We start from the raw sequence: 19,450 nt of genomic DNA on the forward strand, positions 1-19,450 counted from the left end.
AGGGTTTTGCCTTAGGGTTTGAGAGAGAAGAGAATGATAAATTAAAAAATGAAATTTTGATTGTTTTGGGCCTTTAATTAGTCAAGAAAATTCTTTTAGGGTTTTCTTAGAGGTAAAAAGATAAAAACGACATTTTTTAATGTTTTTCCGTCGACTAATTCGTCACTGCACTGTCTCAGGTTACTAAAATGATCAATATTTTTTACTCAAAACTCATATTGTTGTGAAATTCGTGGCGTTGGAAAGTAGATTCAAATATCTTTAATTTGATAGGTTATGGGCCACGTAACTCTTTATATTTTAAGAGATATGGTCGTTTCAAGTTGACCCAAGAAAAATCTCATAGTGAAACTCAATTGGAAGGAAAGTTTCCAACTCAACTTTATGCTAGGGAATTTTAGTGACCTTAACATCTAAGAAAATTTAGAATCACTTGGTGAAATCTTATTCACAAATAAAGAATGACTCAAATCTTATCTTAAAAAATTTCGGAATGTTACAAATAAAGTGTGGATTTCGATCATAGTCTAGAGGGGTACTTATGTCTTACCCTTCAGTAATAATCATATCATTTTTTTATGATATCCTTAAAAAGTTATTTTGAGGTGATATTTCTAACAAAAAAATATACTCTATTAACGTTTTATCTACTTAGAAGAAAATTTTCTACATATTTTCGATTTAACAAGCTACTCATTACTCTTATATATAACACTAGAACTATAGCAATTTTGAAAGTCATAAATAAATAAAAAAATAATAGTAAAATAATAAATAAATAAAAATGCACTAACATAACTTTCGTGTATACCAAGTCAAAAGGAAAACAAATACACAATTTTGTGTATTACAAAAAAATTAAACTAAATACTACTTCCCCGTCCCATATTAGTTGATCATCTTATTAAAAATAGTTGTCTCATATTAGTTGTCCACCTTACTAAATCAAGAAAACATTAATCAAAATTTTCATATATTATCCATTAATTCTTTTTTAAAGTGTTCACATTTGTTTGTAAAATTCGCAAGAAGTTTTTAAGGAGTGAATTAGTAAAATTATCTTCTTCTTTGTGATTTCTTAATATGCGTGTAAAAAGGAAAATGATCAAATAATATGGGTCGAAGTCTCAGAGATAATATTTAAAAACTAAACATATATCCTAAATTATTGACAATTTAAAACAATTTTAAATAATTCTCAACTACAAACATAAAAAGAAAACGTAACTAACAAATTTAGAATATTACTATTGTTATTTCATATGAACTAAAAGTGTAGAACTATAATAGTCTACATTTATTAGTTAATTTTAAAAAGGAAACAAAAAAGAACAAAAAGTTAAGGCTAAACTAAGGTTTGAACTCATGTTCACGGGGTGAATCTGAACCCATACATCACTGATCCACACCCTTCCATTGTTTATAGACTAGGTTCATTTTCTTTATATACACAACTTTACAAATAATGTGTATATGTACAATACAAAAAATTTCGACGAGTCCGCCTCTGATCTTGATGTATATGAACACCAAAGATTAAGTGGTGTGACTCAAAGAATACTTATATTTGAGTGGACGTGAAAAAGAATCGACATGAACTTTGTTGTAAGATTACCACAAACCTTGAAAAAGTTTGAAGAATTTCTTGTACAAAATCAAATTAATTCATAAGTGGCTTCTTTTGGCACAAATCAGGCAAAAGGATTACAAGGACTAAAAGGTCTGTGACATGGAATTCATGAAGGGTGAGTGGATATTGCTAACAGTCTAATGACCAAAATAGTCCTTAGTGCATGGGTAATGTTTTATTTTGGTCCTTAATATATTTCACTTAATTGAAATGATCCTTAATGTATAACAAAAATGTTCATTTTAGTCCTTAATCTAGTCCGTTTGATTGAAATGGTCCTAAATGTATAGAATTGTCAAAAAGGGTCAGTCCAGCCCCACCTGGCCCAAGCCTCGTGGGCCGAGGAATTTGATGGGTTAGGGCGAGCTAGCCCTTCATTGGGTTACGGGTTGGGGCGGGCTAACCCTTTCTTTTTTCTTTCTTTCTTTTTTTCTTTTCAAACTTAAAATTCTATGACATCAAGAAAATGAGAAGATTTTCAAATCAGATATGGTAAATAATAGTGTTGTTTCAATAACAATAGCAAAAAATCTATTGTGATTAGCAGGTATGTAGGATATTAGATATGCGAGATACATGTATCTGATGTGATGCATCCCAAGTACGCGAGTGAGATGAGAGAGTAGAGAGATGAGAGGGAGGCGAGGGCGTGGGATTCATCATTGTATCTTAGATACATGCGAATTCATTTGGATAGAGTGTATCTAGAACAAATTACCCCTAATTTTGAGTCCATATATCCCGAGATACATGTAGCTTGACACACCAAAATCTAGTAAGTTCATACTATTACAACATAATGTGCATCTAAGTAATTATCTCATACACTAGTAAAATTTTTATAAGTTACTCTTAAATAAATAGTTTTGATCCATGGGCCGATCCTAGCCCAGCCCCGATCAAGCCTCCAGGGCAAGAGCTTATATGAGCCAAGTTTATAAGCCCTAGTTTTAAATGAGCTTGAAAAATTCTATTCCAACCCTACCCTAATAACGGGTTGAGTTGGGTTGGCCCTATAGGCTAAGCCCATTTTTACCGCTCTATTAATGTATAACAAAAGATGTCTATTTTGACCCTTTACTTTAAACCTAATAGATTTATAAAAAAAAAGTGTTAAATTTAACTACTGACATTATGTGGCTAACAAAATTCACTATTATTGTCTTATTTGTTAGCTCCAATCGAAGAATTCCCTAATACCTAACACCATTTTCTCTTTCTCCTATGAAATTTATCATTTTCTCTTTCCTAAAATATTTTTAAGTTGACCTAATATCCATTTATGTTTTTAAACAAGAGAAAAAAAATATTTTTTTGTTAGAGAAAGTAAAGACAAATAGATTTTATGGAGTTTTTCTTTGGAGCTAACAAAGATGACAATAATAGTGGTTTTTCTTAGTAACATGAAATTCATAGTTAAATACTATAACACTTTTATTTTTGAATGATCAAAATAAACACCTTTTATTATACATTGAAAACTGTTTCAGTCAAGTAAAATATATTACAGGACCAAAATAAAACATTCCGTAAAGATATACTCCCTCTGTCCCTATTTAGTTGTTCATATTTCCTCTTTTAGTTGTCCATTTTGACAAATCAAGAAAGGACAACAAATTTTTTCCTATTATACCCTTATTTAACGTGAAAAGTTGTCATAAATAAAGTAAATAAACTTATGAACTTCCCAACATTGATTNATATATTACAGGACCAAAATAAAACATTACGTAAAGATATACTCCCTCCGTTCCATTTTATGTGGCAACATTTGACCGGGCACGGAGTTTAAGAAATAAATGAAGACTTTGAAATGTTTACCAAATTGCCCTTTAAAAAGTAGACTTTTTTTTTCTCTCCTCATAAATGTATTGGAATATTATTTTAAAATTAAGTGGGATCAACAAGGATAAAAGAGGAATTGTACTTTTATAAACTTGCCATATAAGGAAATGTGACATTCTTTTTGGGACTGACTAAAAAGGAAATGTTGCCACATAAAATGGGACGGAGGGAGTATATATATCCTTTTCCCAAAGTCAAGTTAGTTTGGGAAGCCCAAGGCAATCTTCTCAACTTGTAAAGTTGTAACAGTAACCAGTAACAAGTGGCACTTTCGGCTCTTGACGTAGAACGACGTCGAAAACAGTAACTCTTCAAGGCATATATAGAATACAAAATTGCAATCGTTCACGTGATTTGCACAGCTACAAAATCCAAGATCCACACACACCATCATCGTCTTCTTCTTCTTCTTCAACTCTAATCATATCGAAACCCAACAAAAATATTCATTTGGTAAATATATTTTGATTCATTTCATTTCTCTAGGTTTCTTATCATTTTCTCATTTGCAATTTACTTTTTCTGTACTGGTACCAACAAAGAATTCACTTTTTCCCACTTCTTTAGCCATATATCGATATGGGTGTCAAGAAAGATTGAATTTTTTCCACTTCTTGAGGCATGTATTGATATGGGTGTCAAGAAAGATTGAATTTTTTTCACTTCTTGAGGCATATATTGATATGGGTGTCAAGAAAGATTGATTTTTTTTCACTTCTTTAGGCATATATTGATATGGGTGTTAAGAAAGATTGATTTTTTTTTCACTTCTTTAGGCATATATTGATATGGGTGTCAATAAAGATTGATGCTTTTTTTTTTTTTCAGAAACCCTATTTTGTGTCTTGGAAGGTAAATTGAAGCTGGATTTGGGAGATTGGGGCATGCAATGTCAGAAAATCATGATGGAAATGATGATTCACTTGGGGTTGTAGATGGAGGGGAAGCTTCAGTTTCTGTAAAACCAGTTGCTATTAATCAGGTGGATATTTGCTTTATGTTGATTTTTTATGTGTCGGTGATTTAATGTATACTTTTCCCTACTTTGCTTGAGTATGTTTTCTAGAGTTGTTCATGTATCTAAAATAGCTTCATAAAAAGTATTCTCTTTACACCAGAATCTGTAAGACAGGAAAGAGTTTAACTTAATTCTTTGGATACAACTATATCTGCCCTCAAAGCACCTCCTATTTCTTTCTGTCCATGTTATCCACCAGAAGAAGCAGGATCTAGGATTTGGAAGCTCAGGCTGCGACCCTACTTTGAACAGTAACATATGTAGCATAATATTCATGGAGGAAGACTTGTATAGTTAATTTAGACAAGGTTTTAGTTAGAAGTGATCTAGGGTTCTATTCTTCTTATCCACAGTTTTTTTGTTGGATCGATCTTGCATCCCCAAGGTATTAAACTTGAGCTTTAACCACTAGCAAGATCCCCAAGGTATTAAACTTGAGCTTTAACCACTAGCACTACAAGGCTCATTGTTTCTTTTCGGTGCCATGGTTAATATTTATACATTTGCTTATACATATATATACAAATATACACTTTGGTTGGATCATAGGACAATCCAGGAACATATATATACAAAATTTCAACCAAGACGTCCGCGTGCTGTGGAACCCTCTCCCTTCTACATAGATCTGCCCCTGTCCACTAGATACATGCTGGGGTCATCCTCCACCATTTCCTGTATTGATATCATTCCAGTACCAATAGGAAGTCCCTGGTATTACTTTCCTTCTTTGCTGGACATAACTGCTTTCCAGTTAACTAGATTAAAGCTTTGGTGTCTTTCCATCCTTGCACAAAAAGTTTCTTCTTAATGAATCCAATTTTTTTCTGCCTTTGCTGGTAGTGAAAACAGGAACATAACATAGGTGTGTAGAGCATCCAAGAAGCTGTTTATCAGAATTTTCCTTCACCCAAGAGAGAGTGATTGAGCCTTCCATTTTGAAAGCCTTTTTTCACATTCATCAATCACTCCACTCCATATCTCCATAGCCTTGTTTCTTGCTCCCAAATGGGATTGGGTTCTTAATTGAATTATATGCTTACTTCCTATATATCGGAGAATACTTGGCGGAGAATCTGAAATCATTTTACTTGAAGTGTCTAAATATTGAGGTAAAGGAATGGCAGGGTGAAACTTTACAGTCATATTTGTTTGCCTGGAATTTGCATCTAAATAGAAGTCTTGGTTGGTTCTTCTGTATTTAAAACTTTGACTATTGTCTTATCATTTTCATGTTTGTTCCAATAACTTTTTAGTAACTTGATAGCTCATATGTTAGTCTTGTAAATGAATATCCTTAGAGCTTGTCTTGGACAAAATCTTTTCAGGTGGATGCTGCGGATCTAAAAGGTGGGATTTCAGTGGCTGCAGCAGAGTATGTAGAGAATGATACAAAAGATACAAGAATGGCAGATGATGGGGGAAGGGAGGACATGTTTGTTGATTGCCCTGATGACATAGAAGGTCCTGAAACTCCTCAGTATGTAGACGAGAGCAATGATGCACATGATAGTCAACTGGAAGGATTGAGCAATGGAGCACATGATCCGGACTTGAAAGCCGAGGTAGAACAATTGCGCAAAATGCTAAATGACAGTATTGCTGAAAAAGATCGGATTGCTCGAGAAGCTGAGGTTGGTGGTTTTATTTGAGGTAGTTTCCCATAAATACTGCTATATTCAATGATATTTATTTGCTCAACTCTGGCTCTATGTGCAGGAAGAAAGAGCAGCATCTACGTATGAACTCACTCGCCTAACCAATCTATTCAAGGGTCTGATTGATACTCGGTCACTACCAAATAAGGATGACGGTGAGTTAGTTGAGAATCTTCACCATAGTGAAGCAGGAGTCGGGGATTTGGCCTCTGGTGTCTCATTGCATGAGGTGGTAACAGATGTCTCCAAGTTTCTTAAAGAAGTTCTGGATGAGCGTGTTCAGACTGAGAGCAAAATCAGAGAACTTAATGACTTGATACATATGAAGAATCAAGAAATTGATGCCCTCAATTCAAAGGTTTCCGAGTTTTCAATGGAACGAGATGTTGCTCTTTCTCATTCAAATTCAGAACAAGAAAATTCTGCTCACTTGTCTGTGGTTCAACTTGAAAAGGAGCATCATATGACAGAGATTGCTAATGAGATCTTAGCTTCTCTTGCTTCAGCGGTTCCTCTAGAAAAATTCTCTGATGAGTCAGTTACAGGAAAAATGCTTCATGTCAAGAATATGATCTCAGTTTTAGCTGAGAAGTATAACGTTTTCCTTTCCGAAGTTAACCAACTTAGATGGAGCTTAACTGAAGTTGCACCAGACCATAATATGCAGGATGAAATGGGGGTGTTGGTGGTTGCACGTGATACATTGGCTGAATTTAGAACAAGAGAGTTGAATCTAAACCAACATCTGAGCTTTTTAAGTGATGAAAATGGGAAACTGTCTGAGGAACTTAATAAATATAAATTGATGGTTGAGAATGCAAATGCTGAAATAACAAAGCTGGGTGCTGAAATTGAACAGGAGAGAACAAGGTATGCTAATACAAAAGAGAAGCTTAGCTTGGCTGTGACAAAAGGAAAGGCGTTAGTTCAGCAGCGTGATGCTTTGAAGAAGTCACTGTCTGAGAAAGCTAGTGAGCTGCAGAGGTATCAAATTGAGTTGCAAGAGAAGTCGAATAGTCTTGAAGCTGTGGAACAAACCAAGGATTTACTGGGGAGAAGCGAAAGTTTAGCTGCTTCACTGCAGGAAGCTCTCATTCAAAAGGAGATGATACTTCAAAAATGTGAAGAAATATTGTCCAAGGCCAGTGGAAGTGAGCAATTTCAGTCAACAGATACAATTGAGAAAGTCAAGTGGCTTGCAGATGAGATGAATGCATTGAATGAGACGTCTTTACAACTCCAAAGAGTGGCAGATTCCTTGTCATCATTTGATTTCCCCCAGCCCGTACAATCAAATGGACCTGATGCGCAGGTTGCTTGGCTCCTGGAATCATTAAATCTGGCTAAGGAAGATGTAAGAATATTACATGAGCAGATGGGAGCAGCAAAAGAGGCTGCAAATAATGAGATTGGTCAGCTCACTGCTTTTCTTGTGGGAGAAGCACAGGATAAAAACTATCTTCAAGAGGAATTGGAGGATTTAAATCATAAATATGCAGTGCTTGCCCAGAAAGAGCATCAGGCTTCAATGGATAAGGATAGAATCATCAGTATGCTGCTAGAGGCTTCTAAGATCAACACGTATGATCAAGAATTGGTCTATCAAAGCCAATCTGACATGACCGTACTCATTAAGAAATGTGTTGAAAATATAAAAGAAGAAAGTAGTGCCTCTGTTGAAGCCCATAGTCATCAATTCGAGTCCTTTGAACAGATGCAGAGTGATTTGTACATTAGGGATCTAGAATTGAGGCTATATGGTCAAATACTTACAGAAGAGATGTCGGATAAAGCAGAGTTGAATAGATTGTCAAACCATTCAGTCAAGGTTACTGAGGAACTTTGTGCTTTAAAGGAAGAAAAGGAATCTCTGGAGAAGAATCTTGAACAATATGAGGACAAAGTTTCCTTACTTAGGGAAAAGTTGTCTATGGCAGTAAAAAAAGGCAAGGGGCTTGTCCAAGAACGAGAAAAATTGAAAGGAACATTGGATGAGAAGAGTGCTGAAATTGAGAAGCTGAAGTCAGATTTGCATCAGCAAGAATCTCTATCTAATGACCACAAGTTGCAGATTGATAAGCTCTCAGCTGAGATGGACCGTATCCCTCAGCTAGAAGCTGATCTTGTTGCTATGAAGGATCAAAGGGATCAACTAGAGCAGTTCTTAGTGGAAAGGAATAACATGCTTCAAAAGGTTATCGAATTACTTGATGGTATTGTTCTTCCGGCTGACTTGGGTTTTCAAAATCCCATTGAAAAGGTCAAATGGATTTCAGGATACGTACGTGAAAGCCAAACTGCAAAGATGGAGGCGGAGCAGGAGTTGGGGCAAGTTAAAGATGAAGCCAGTTCTTTAGCCAATAAATTGTTGGAGGTCCAGAAAACCATTAAATCCCTAGAAGATGCATTATCTGCTGCGGATAACAACATCTCACAGCTCTTGGAGGACAAAAATGAGTTTGAAGCTGCTAAGGCATTAGTTGAAAAAGAATTAGAGAAAGCAATGGAAGAAGCTTCTGCTAAAACTGTTGAGTTTGAGAATGTGTTCGTGGATAGAAAATCCATTGAGGATGCTTTGTCCCTGGCAGAGAAGAATGTTTTAGTACTAAAGAATGAGAAAGAAGAAGCTTTACTTGGTAAAGATGCTGCTGAGTCGGAACTACAGAAAATCAAGGAGGAATTCTCTTTCCATACCAACAAACTAAAAATGGCAGATGAAACTATACAATCCCTTGAGGACGCACTAGTTCAAGCAGAAAAAAACATATCTCTGTTTACTGAGGAAAATAATAGGGTACAAGTTGGTAGAGCTGATCTAGAGAACGAGATAAACAAGCTCAAAGGGGAAGCTGATATCCAAAACTGTAAGCTAAGTGATGCTTCCATGACTATAAAGTCGCTAGAAGATGCTTTGCTGGATTCAGGAAACAAAATTTCCAATCTTGTTAATGAAAAGAAGAATGCAGAAGAGGAAATTGTAGTTCTGACTTCCAAGGTAGATGCCTGCATGCAAGAGTTGGCTGGGTCACAGGGCAGCGTAGAAACTAAAGTTCTGGAGCTCTCTACCCATCTTAGCCGTCTTCAGTTACTTCTGAGAGATGAAATTCTGTTTTCCTCTCTCCGAAAAACTTTTCAGGGAAAGTTTGAGAGCCTAAAAGACATGGATCTTCTTCTTAAAGAAATCTGGGATTCTTTTTCTGAAGTAGATACTGAAGTGCTACCAGATTCTCCTACTAAGGTAATTATAGCCTCATCACACCTTCTTCCTCTTCCTTTTTTCCTTGTTGCTTTTCTCTTTGAGTAATCTTCCACCTCCCAGTCACAACCTTACTGCTCGGAAGTTTATTTGAGTGGTTGATTTCTTGGATTTTTTTCTTATTGGTTTATGGTGTGGTTTTTTTTGTGAGAAAAATAACCTACCTGAAATATCTCTGATGTCTGAAGTAATTGAAGAATTTATCTAAATAGCTGTCGTCACCTTATCCCTGTTTTATGACAGCGATTAATTATCATGGTTCATTCATAATACATCCCTTAAATTGTAAAATAACAATTTTAATATATATATATATAAATATGAAATCGTTTGTCGTTTTCAGCTTATTACTTGTTCCATTTGCTGGTGGACTGCCTGTTTGCTTTTTTTGTTTATTAATGAACAACTTGCTGGCCAATTGTAAAGACCATTTTGATGTTAATTCTTATCTGTTTCGGATCAGTTACACATGCACTTGTCCCTTGCTTGCTCGTTCTGTCATTAGAATGATTTTTTTTCGAATTTTGCAGTTGACAAATGGTAGGTATCAAGTTGACTTATTTATAGGAAAACTTGTGCCTGTATGGATATACTTATGTTACCTATACTTGTAATATGATCAGGTGATCTGCATGTTCTTGATGTACCTTCTCTTACTTCTCTGCTATGTTCTTTTTGTAGGATGACCCATCTTTCTCAATTCCTTCAGTATCTGTTGTTAATGATGCTCTAAAGGAGGAAGTAGCCAACGGTGAACCAAATGCAACTGATGGTGACAATATCACATTGCATCTTGGGAAAATTGTGGATGGATTCGAATTGAGAAACAAGATTCTTGCTGAGAACATTGGATGTTACTCTGCATCGATGGATGATTTGATCAAAGCCATTCTTAGAAAACTGGAGTTGACAAAAAGCAAAGCTCTACCTGTGATTGAACTGACAGAATCTCTTAAGCAAAAGGTCAGAGATGCAGAAGTTGGAAGGCTAGCGCAGGAAAATATTATACAATCGTTGGAAAGGGATCTTAAAGTTCTACTTTCTGCTTTTAAGGATGCAACTAGTGAACTGGCTTTAACTCAAAATAGATTGTCTGAACTTGGCTCCAACTTTGACCTGGAAAAGTTGAAGGAAACCTCACCTGAACAATTAGCAAATTTTGGTGAAGATGCTATAGTACATCATCACTTGGAGCTTGATAGCAGCCAGTCTGCAAGGACTGCTGCGAAGCTGCTATTGGCAGCTAGACAAAGCCACCATCTTACTGAACAATTCAAACCTGTGATGGATGTAATGGTTGGTACTATCAAAGATTTGCAGGTTAAATTGGAAGAAAGCAATAATACTTGTGTGAAAGTCTTGGAAGAAAAGGAGACCCACCAAGAGAGGATCTCCCATCTGGAGACTAATCTAGAAGAATTGAATGATCTTTGCGATGAGATGAAGCTTAAATTAGAGGATTATCAGGCTAAAGAGGATAATATCAAGGAGAAAGAAGCTGAACTTTTGTCTCTCAATGCTAAAGCTTCACTGAATTTTCAAGGTACACATTGTGTTTACTATGTTCCCCCCCTTAAATTATGAAAATGTTGGCTGTGACTATAGTAGTTTTCTCATGGCCTGTTTTGATACTATTCTTTCAGAAGCTGAAAACTTAACCCTCTCAGCATCTCATATGAGATCTCTTTTTGATAAACTAAAAGAGATTGAAACACTCATGGGGCCTGATGTGGGAGATGCAGAGGCCTATGATTCACCTGATGTCAGGAGGCTCTTTTATGTAGTTGATACTTTCCCAAGATTACAGCTCCAGATGAACTCACTGTCTCGTGAGAAAAAAGAATTACAATCAAGCCTTGAGAAACAGGCACTGCAAATTGAGAGTTTGAAGGATGAAGTTGAAGAGCACATGAAAGATGAGGTGGACTGTGCAAAGATGAAGAATGAGTTGTTAGAATTCACAATTGGTTTAGAAAATATTATACATAAGCTGGGGAGCAATAATTTGGTTGACCTCCATAAAGAGACTCCAGTGACAGGGTTTTTACCAGTGCTTGATAAGCTGATTGTTGCCAAAGTCTTGGAATCTGAAAATTTGAAAGCCAAAACAGAAGAACTGCTTGCTGACTTACATGGTACCCAAAAGGTTGTTGAGGACTTGTCAAGTAAGGTTAAGTCACTTGAAAATTCTAATCAACTTAAGGTTACACCACTAGAGATCAACCAGGAAAGAGGCATCTTCGAAGCAGCATCCTTGCCTACTCAGTCAGAGATATCTGAAGTTCAAGATGTGGTAATTTCGATTGCAGTACATTGCATTCCTTTTTCAGTTTAAGTCATTACATTGCCTTCTTTCAATATTTTTCACGTCCATTGCTGGTCAGTTATGTGTTATTACTTAGTAATGCCATCTTTTAATTGGCTTGCCCTTTTAATCTTTTTCTCCAAGGATACGTCTGCTCAAGTATACCTAAAGAGGCTGAGACTGAAGGTTTTTTGAAAAATTGATTAAAAAAGATCTTTTGACAAATGCATAATAATCAAGCAACGCCTTAATTCCTTTGTTTTTTTAAGTTGGAAAACCTGTCAAAAGAATTTGGTTCCTATTGGAAAAAACTGATTGGCTAGATATAGTAAATTATTGGTGATATATAATGTAATGCAAGATAAATTAGAAAACGCTTAAAAGCTATAATCACACTAAGTATGCAAATAACGTGATTTAATTTGGCCACCATAAAATGCCCAAGTGGCATCCCTGAGACAAGGCTAACGAAATTGCAACCAATTTAATTGACCTTCTGGCCATCAAGATATTTTGATGTGTCATTTTCTACAGACCAAGTGACCTCTTTAGCACAGTCATGACCTAATTTTCTCCATCTCATATAAGTTAGGGTGGGGAGATATGAATCATCTATGTTGCTTATGCATTCTGAAGATTTCGTGTTTGTGCCTTTGAGACTGCTTGTTTTGACCTGTCCAAAATGATATGGTCATCAGATATCTTCAATAACATCCCTCTGCTTCACTTATGTGTAAGAAAGTGACAATATTTCTGTTGATATAGGTCTTGATCATGAGTAAAAGTTGGAATAGAGGAAGTGAGTTTAACATATGTGCAATTTGTGTCTTTGCTTATGCATTATATGTATGTGTGCCCTACAGTTACCTTGATTTACTAATCCCTGGTGATCCGTGAATAGCATCCTGCTGTTCTGGAAATGATTCTGTATTTATTTGGAGCCTTCTCTATTGCAATTTAGAAGTATAAAAAATAGTGTTTAATATGACGTTAAAATTCTCTTACTTCATATTTAAAAACCTAATTAAGGTTTCTTAATGTACATTGATGGAAGACATAAAGAACCTTTAATGAATGATATTTTCGGTTAAATAGTGAACTTTAAACTTGTTTTTCTTAAAATGAACCGAAGCAGACCACATGTTAGGTAACATTGGTGTATCCAACAGAAATCTCGCTTCCAAAGCCACTTGCGTTTATTTTCCAATGCAAACTTCTGTCTTTTGGTCATTACTCAAGGAGCTCTCAAGCATTGAGTGGTTGCCTTTCCTCTCAAAGTAGCTGTGGTGATGGTAGAATCTGATATAATTTGTTTAACCTCTCAGTATCAATATACTATTGTAAAAATGATAAATGCTTGTATTTTACAAACAAAAGTGTAGACTTGTGAAGGGGAGGCTTAGAGCAATAGTAAAAGTTGTCTTCATGTGACCTATTCATCAGGGGTTTGAGCTGTGTAATAAAAAACAGATGCTTGCGTTAGGGTAGACTGTCTGTCTATATTACAACCCGTTGGGGTCAGCCCTTCACAGGTCCATGTGTGAACATGGGATACTTCATAGACTAGGCTCCCCTTTTAGTGTTCTGACATAACATTTTTTCTATAAACTGGGAAGAAAATGTTTGTGCAAAGCAGTCTTACCTGCTACATTCTTCTTGTTGCAGGTACCAGTTAGTAAGAATTTAGCCTCTTCTTCAGTTGCATCAGCTGCTCATGTCCGAACTTTGCGGAAGGGATCTGCAGATCAACTTGCAATAAATATAGATTCTGAATCTGAACGGTTGATAAATGACGAGGAAGCTGACCAAGAAAAAGGTATAGATGTTAGATACAAATCTTTGAAAATTTTGGAAGAGAAATGTAATGTTTAGCAAACTTATAAATTTGTTTCTGTCTTGCAGGTCATGCATTCAAGTCACTCAATACTTCAGGTCTTGTTCCAGGGCAAGGGAAGATGATTGCGGATAGAATTGATGGAATTTGGTAATATCTTAGAGCTTCTCTCTAGCCACCTTCTTATTGATATTTTTGGATGAAATTACAAATTTTCTGCTGCATTTCTTGAAGTCTAGGAATAACATTTGCCGATCAAAATATAGAGACATTAGATTCAGGTCAAGCATTGTTGATTCTTGCAACAATGAAAATAGTGATGCTATCTTGATAGGTTCTCATTCCTTGTACCATGATTTTCACTTTACCAATTCCAAGTCTAACAATCTCCACCATCTGTTCTGACATGATTTTTTGGAGAGTGGTGTAGGTAGAGGGTGGTATGTTGTTGTTTTGTGTAGGGAGAGGGTTCTGTCCAAGATTTATATGGTAGACTTAAACATGCCTGTATAAACTGTAGAGAATTTCTAGTTCTTTTTTTTTTTTTTTTTTGGTGTGTGTTTAATATTTGGTATGATATGAGCTGAAATGGAACAACATGGTTGCTAACCCAAACTTACTTGGGATAGATGCATATTTGTGGGTGCAGGGAGGGAGTTGTGCTTGGCTTGTCAATCTAACACTTGATTTCCAATTTTATTCAGGGTATCTTCGAGTCGAGCTTTGATGAGTCATCCAAGGGGCAGGCTAAGTCTTATTGCTTATTGTTTGTTCCTTCATATTTGGTTATTAGGCACCATATTGTGATGATTCCGATAATTGATTCTTTTGCAGTTGTACATTACATATTGTTATAATTTTTTCTTCCTCTTTTGACCTGGCTCAGTGCCTAAATGTATATGGTTATAAGGTCTCAGCAAGTTAGATTCTCTGCAATCACAGTTTTAGGGATTCAGAGAATGTTGGATAGTTGTTCCATTAGCCAATAGCTGTACTAGAGTTGAATGAATGCATACGTCTCTGCTTAGGCTAGGTTTTGATTTACTGTCTAGTACAATACACAATAAACTCATTCCTTTTCTTTAGTATTTTATTCTACGCTCTCTAACTTATTGATTCCCAAACACTGTCATATTGAATTGGTTCCCAATGTGGCGGCGTTTCTAAACAAGTTCTGACTTTTGACTTCGAATGTTTCCATCATTGGGTTTGAGTCCATTATAGTAAACCTATCGAGCTCTAACGTAATATGCTTATTTAGAAGCTTTTGTAGGTTGTTTGGTTGAGAAACATTTTGCTTCAAGCTAGAGTTATATCTTTGAGCTGTGTGATATTTCACGTAAAAATCTTGTTTTCTGTACTTTATTTTGCACTTGACAGTTTTTTTTGGTGATTTCACAAGAAACATGTATTGAAATGTATGTTGGACAAAATTCAGGAAATGGCAAAAATTTGACACAAATCAATTCACCCCCTCCTGTGTCTTGTGCAAAATAGCAATTTGATATGGTGAAGCTTCCCAAAACACAAGTTCACAATTTTTTTAACATATAAGTATTGCCTTTTTAATCAATTTTAGTCATAAATCGTAATGGTGTAGATATTTTAAACAATTTGTTAGTGAAATACTTGATAATGCTAATAGATTGGAGCTCATAATACTGGCAGAAGATTTGTTTTTTGTTGTCAATATTAATTTGTTCAATACTAATAAGTAACTTAGAAATAACATATATATATTAGAAAATAAGATATCCCATGCTAATAAGTTGAAAAAAAAGGAATTCCAAATGACTCTTTAGCTTGTGAATCTACCAGTCTTCAGAACAACACTAGTTGCAATTACAGCAGGGCTACTTGACATTTGTTCCTGCATGCTGCAAATACAGATTCATTCATAAAATGTCAAAATTTTGAAAGCTACAATGAAAAAGAGAAATTACTTGTAACGCATATAGCTTCACCATGGCAAAATCAAGAAATAGAAGCTGATATTGTTGGACATGTTCTGTTTAATATGTTCACATGGTAATAAGATCAATTAAAAACATATATATTAATAGCATTTCCACTTTAGAAAATTGCTAATATTCAAACAAGAGAAGGAATTACCAATCTATTTTGAGGAATTTGATGTGTAGCGCCATATGATGCCTCCTACTAGATTATTTACAGCATGAGCAGCCATTGGCACAACAACAGTTGATGATAAAATTGTAGCATACCCATACACAATTCCAACAAATGTGGCCCTGAAATTAGAATAGTCGTAACGTTTCAGTCTCAGTACTCTTCCTGAGCATCACAGTTGATGTTTCATGTCACAATCACAATAACAGACAATGATTGATTAACTACGGAAAACACCACAGTTTGAACATATACCAGACAGCAAAGGAGTATTTCCGACCACTGCCCAAGTGTAAGATCCCAAATATGGAAGCAGTTGCCACTACACTCTGCCAATTGATGCCAAAAAGTGGTAGCAATGCACCACGGAAGAGAAGCTCCTGCGTCATTGAGATACCCATACAAGCTTGTAATCAGTTCTGAAATTTCAAAATGAATAACTCATTTAGCAGTTCCAACAAGTAACATATGTGAGAAACACATCAAAAACTTGTATGCGTACCTCACTAATGCCTGGAAGAAGTGATACCACTATGTAATCCAAAGGTTCAAGTGAACTCAAGACCTGAAATGGAACTTGTTTTTCTTCAGAATGTTTAACAGAAAATAGCCCTTTGATCCAACCAAAGAAAGTATGTATGTAACAAGGCAAAAGCTCGAATACGTACCTGGCCATTTGCTGCTTCACTAGACTCAGCAAAATCTGGCCATATCTTCAGCAATAAGTACCGACAAGAGGATACCAGTATGACCAATCCAGTAATCAACTCAAGATGCCACATCTGGAAAGTCACTGTAGAGAGAGCTATCAGCACTAAGACCTTATGCTATAACTGATGAGACTCATCAGAAATGAAAAGTCGAAAATAGCTTTTCTTTGCTTGGAAAACAGTTAAGGTTCACCATTGCAAAGACAGAGAATTTTCCATGACAGGTCCATGGTGTAATAGGAATGTGGTTTGCAATCCCATATACACTTCCTCTCAAGCTACGTTATACTCGTGACAAATTCTAGAAAATTGGTGTGTTCATCCCGGGGGAGGGGAGTTGGAAATTAGTTTTTAAAGAAATTTCAAAACTACTGAATGAAGAAGAAAGCTTCTAAGGTTTACATGGTATTTCGACAGAACAGTCAACAAATGGCAATCCTCCTGCTGATGCAACATGAGAGCCCTGCAAAACCGTCAAATACACAATAAGAGGGTTACTTCACTTTCATGGACTTAACCAATCTATGAGTTCACATAGAAGAAGTTATAATCAATCTAAGTTGAAGCATAAGTCTTTAGTCCAATTCACCAAACGAACACATCACTCTGAAGTGTAAGCATATCACTATATTTGTGTCATTCAAAAAGCAGTACCACGCTCAAGTTCATGAGAAAACTTTGAACAATTTACAGTAAGTAACATCTTTGAGCTGAGAGAGAGTTTACCTCTCTAATTACAATGCCTAGAAGACCTATTAAACCAGAAGTGATTATGCATGCCTTAAGCACAGAACCTCTAGATGGGATCATTGGTACAGAAGTCCCAGCCTCGGAAGTGTCAAGAGGAGATGCATTCTTGCTATCTTCAACATAATCTGGATTAACATCATCACTTAACAGATACTTATCGGGTATTGCAGTATCCGTTTTCTCTGTTTTCCCTTTTTTTCTCGATTTTTGACTTGCAAATGCCCTTACATTGGCTTTAAACCCCTGTACTTATGAGTAGTTAACATAGTCAGCAATTCTTAACATCAGCTCAAGGGGTTAATTTCACGTATGATCACTAAACGTTACCAACTATAATAGTAAAGTCACATACTATCTTTAGTTGAAACTTTAGTCATTATAGCTGTTATTAGTGGGAAATATTCAGTTACTTTAATGTGACAAAAAATAGTTGTATAATGTTTCGTGACCATATGTGAAATTAACCCCGAGTTCAAGTGAACCACAAATTCATGCTTTTTAGAACTTACATAGCACAATATAGGGGGTACAGACCTTGGTGAACAGTTGGGATCACCAAACTTCCTACCTGATAGAACATCAGCAATATTTATAAAGGTAAAGCACAGAAATGAACCAAATAAAAACAGAAACTGCTCAGCCCATTACGATTCACTTTCCTTTTTAGTCCATCTCAAAATGACACATTTCTATAGTTAATATAATCTTTGTTCCTATTTATATGTCGTTCTTACTAAAAATAGATGATCATTACTACTTCCTCCGTAACACTTTTACTTGTCACTTATTCCTTAAATAAACTTTCATTTTTACTTGTCATTTTTGACATATCAAAAAAAAATAATTATTATTTTTTCATATTTTATCTTCAGCATTAAATACTTATTCTCTAAATTATTTTCCAAGACCTAATACTAAACACCACTTAATAGGGATAATGTGGTAAAATACCTATATCAATAATTATTTTTTCTTAATGAGTGTCAAGTCAAATAGTGATAAGTAAAAATGAACGGGGAGTACTTGTCATTGCACAAAATCAATACATAAATAATACTATTCTTCCTGTTTTGTCCTTAAAAGAATAAAATTTGACCAACATAGAAAACTAAATGATTAATTCATGTTTATTGGTCAATTTAATTCATCAAAATAAATTAATTTATGTTCATTTATTGAAAATTCAACTTCAAGAAAACACTAAATAAAACTACAATAGTAAACTTACTTGGTTTCTTTAGAAACGTATAATCTAAAATTGTGATATATAAATAGAAATGGAGGAAGTAACAATTTAATTTTAAAATGTTTTATTCTTAATAAACTGATTTATAGCCACATAAACATCCGTAATTTATCATAGATCACGAATTTCAAAATTCTTTTTTTCTTTTTTAAATTTTTTGTCAAATCAAACTACGTCACATAAATTGAGACAGAAAAAATACTATTGGACATGGAGAGCTTGAGGAAGATTTCACCATATTCAAAGAAAGGAAAAGTACTTACAGGAAGTGACAATAGTAGTGAACTTCAAGAAGTTGTTTGTAGTAAGTGAACCCATTGATGATTTGCTTGAAAGCTGAAATTGTAGAATTATAACAAGATTTTCCCTTTTAGCTATAAATCTCACTTGAACTTTACATTTTATATTAGTATCTAATGGAAAAGGGAGACGGGAGTGATAGAATGGAGACCAATTTCTTTATTTTTAATAAAAAATTCTTTACTGGCTATTTTTATTTCTTAAGCTCAAGAAAAGGGCAAAAAGACTAAACAAAAAATTGATCCAAAATTTGAGTGGTCCAAAATTCTTTATACCCATTTTTCAGTAGTAGCAAACTTAAATTCCTCCTGTTTCAATAAATGGGGTAATTTATCATGTACTGAATTTTAAAAAATGAAATTATGGTATAATATAAGTTGTGAATATTTGTGAAGCATAAACTATTTTATTAAGTACAAAATAAAAAATAGATTATATTATTTTTATTAGTCGACTATCTTAAGTTCTCATCTCTATTTTACTCTTCATTCTCTATATTTGAAGAGTAAAATAAAGAATGCCCTTTCCAACCCCTCTCCATATGACTCTCTATACTCCATGGGCATCTCCAACCCTATCCTCTATTTTACTCTCCAAATATAAAGTTCTCTATTTTTTCAGACAACCAACTCCAACCCAATTCTCTACTTTACTCTCTAAAAAAGAATCTTTTTCTCTCTCCTCAATATTATATTATTATTTCTATTTCATTCTTATTTTCTTATTTCATAATAAAAATCATTTCTTCTTTTTGTAAATAATCACTCT

General features: G+C 34.9%; 2 protein-coding genes across 4 annotated transcripts; one reads left to right on the plus strand and one right to left on the minus strand.

The window, feature by feature from the left end:
* The first annotated feature begins 3,793 nt into the window (after nt 1–3,793).
* Nucleotides 3,794–14,631, plus strand: LOC125866718 (trans-Golgi network-localized SYP41-interacting protein 1). Of its 3 annotated transcripts, XM_049547053.1 has the most exons (10): nt 3,794–3,928; nt 4,304–4,457; nt 5,822–6,127; nt 6,213–6,532; nt 6,566–9,389; nt 10,089–10,950; nt 11,051–11,700; nt 13,378–13,528; nt 13,615–13,696; nt 14,251–14,631. In XM_049547053.1, the coding sequence occupies exons 2-10, from the start codon at nt 4,365–4,367 to the stop codon at nt 14,351–14,353; spliced, it is 5,391 nt and encodes a 1,796-aa protein (XP_049403010.1). In that variant the 5' UTR covers nt 3,794–3,928; nt 4,304–4,364; the 3' UTR covers nt 14,354–14,631. The 3 variants fall into 3 exon arrangements, with proteins under 3 accessions (XP_049403010.1, XP_049403008.1, XP_049403009.1); XM_049547051.1 differs by having other exon boundaries at nt 6,213–9,389; XM_049547052.1 differs by having other exon boundaries at nt 3,818–3,928; nt 4,328–4,457; nt 6,213–9,389.
* Nucleotides 14,632–15,279: 648 nt separating this feature from the next.
* Nucleotides 15,280–18,843, minus strand: LOC125866753 (uncharacterized). The gene is made up of 9 exons (XM_049547098.1): nt 18,646–18,843; nt 17,646–17,704; nt 17,113–17,379; nt 16,789–16,849; nt 16,345–16,469; nt 16,179–16,241; nt 15,932–16,056; nt 15,659–15,798; nt 15,280–15,423 (listed from the first exon to the last, which is right to left on the minus strand). Exons 1-8 carry the CDS (start codon nt 18,698–18,700, stop codon nt 15,663–15,665), a joined length of 891 nt encoding a protein of 296 aa, XP_049403055.1. The 5' UTR covers nt 18,701–18,843; the 3' UTR covers nt 15,280–15,423; nt 15,659–15,662.
* Between the last annotated feature and the right edge of the window lie 607 nt (nt 18,844–19,450).

This window comes from Solanum stenotomum, chromosome 6, assembly GCF_019186545.1.
Source record: "Solanum stenotomum isolate F172 chromosome 6, ASM1918654v1, whole genome shotgun sequence".
Classification (NCBI taxonomy): Eukaryota; Viridiplantae; Streptophyta; class Magnoliopsida; order Solanales; family Solanaceae; genus Solanum; species Solanum stenotomum.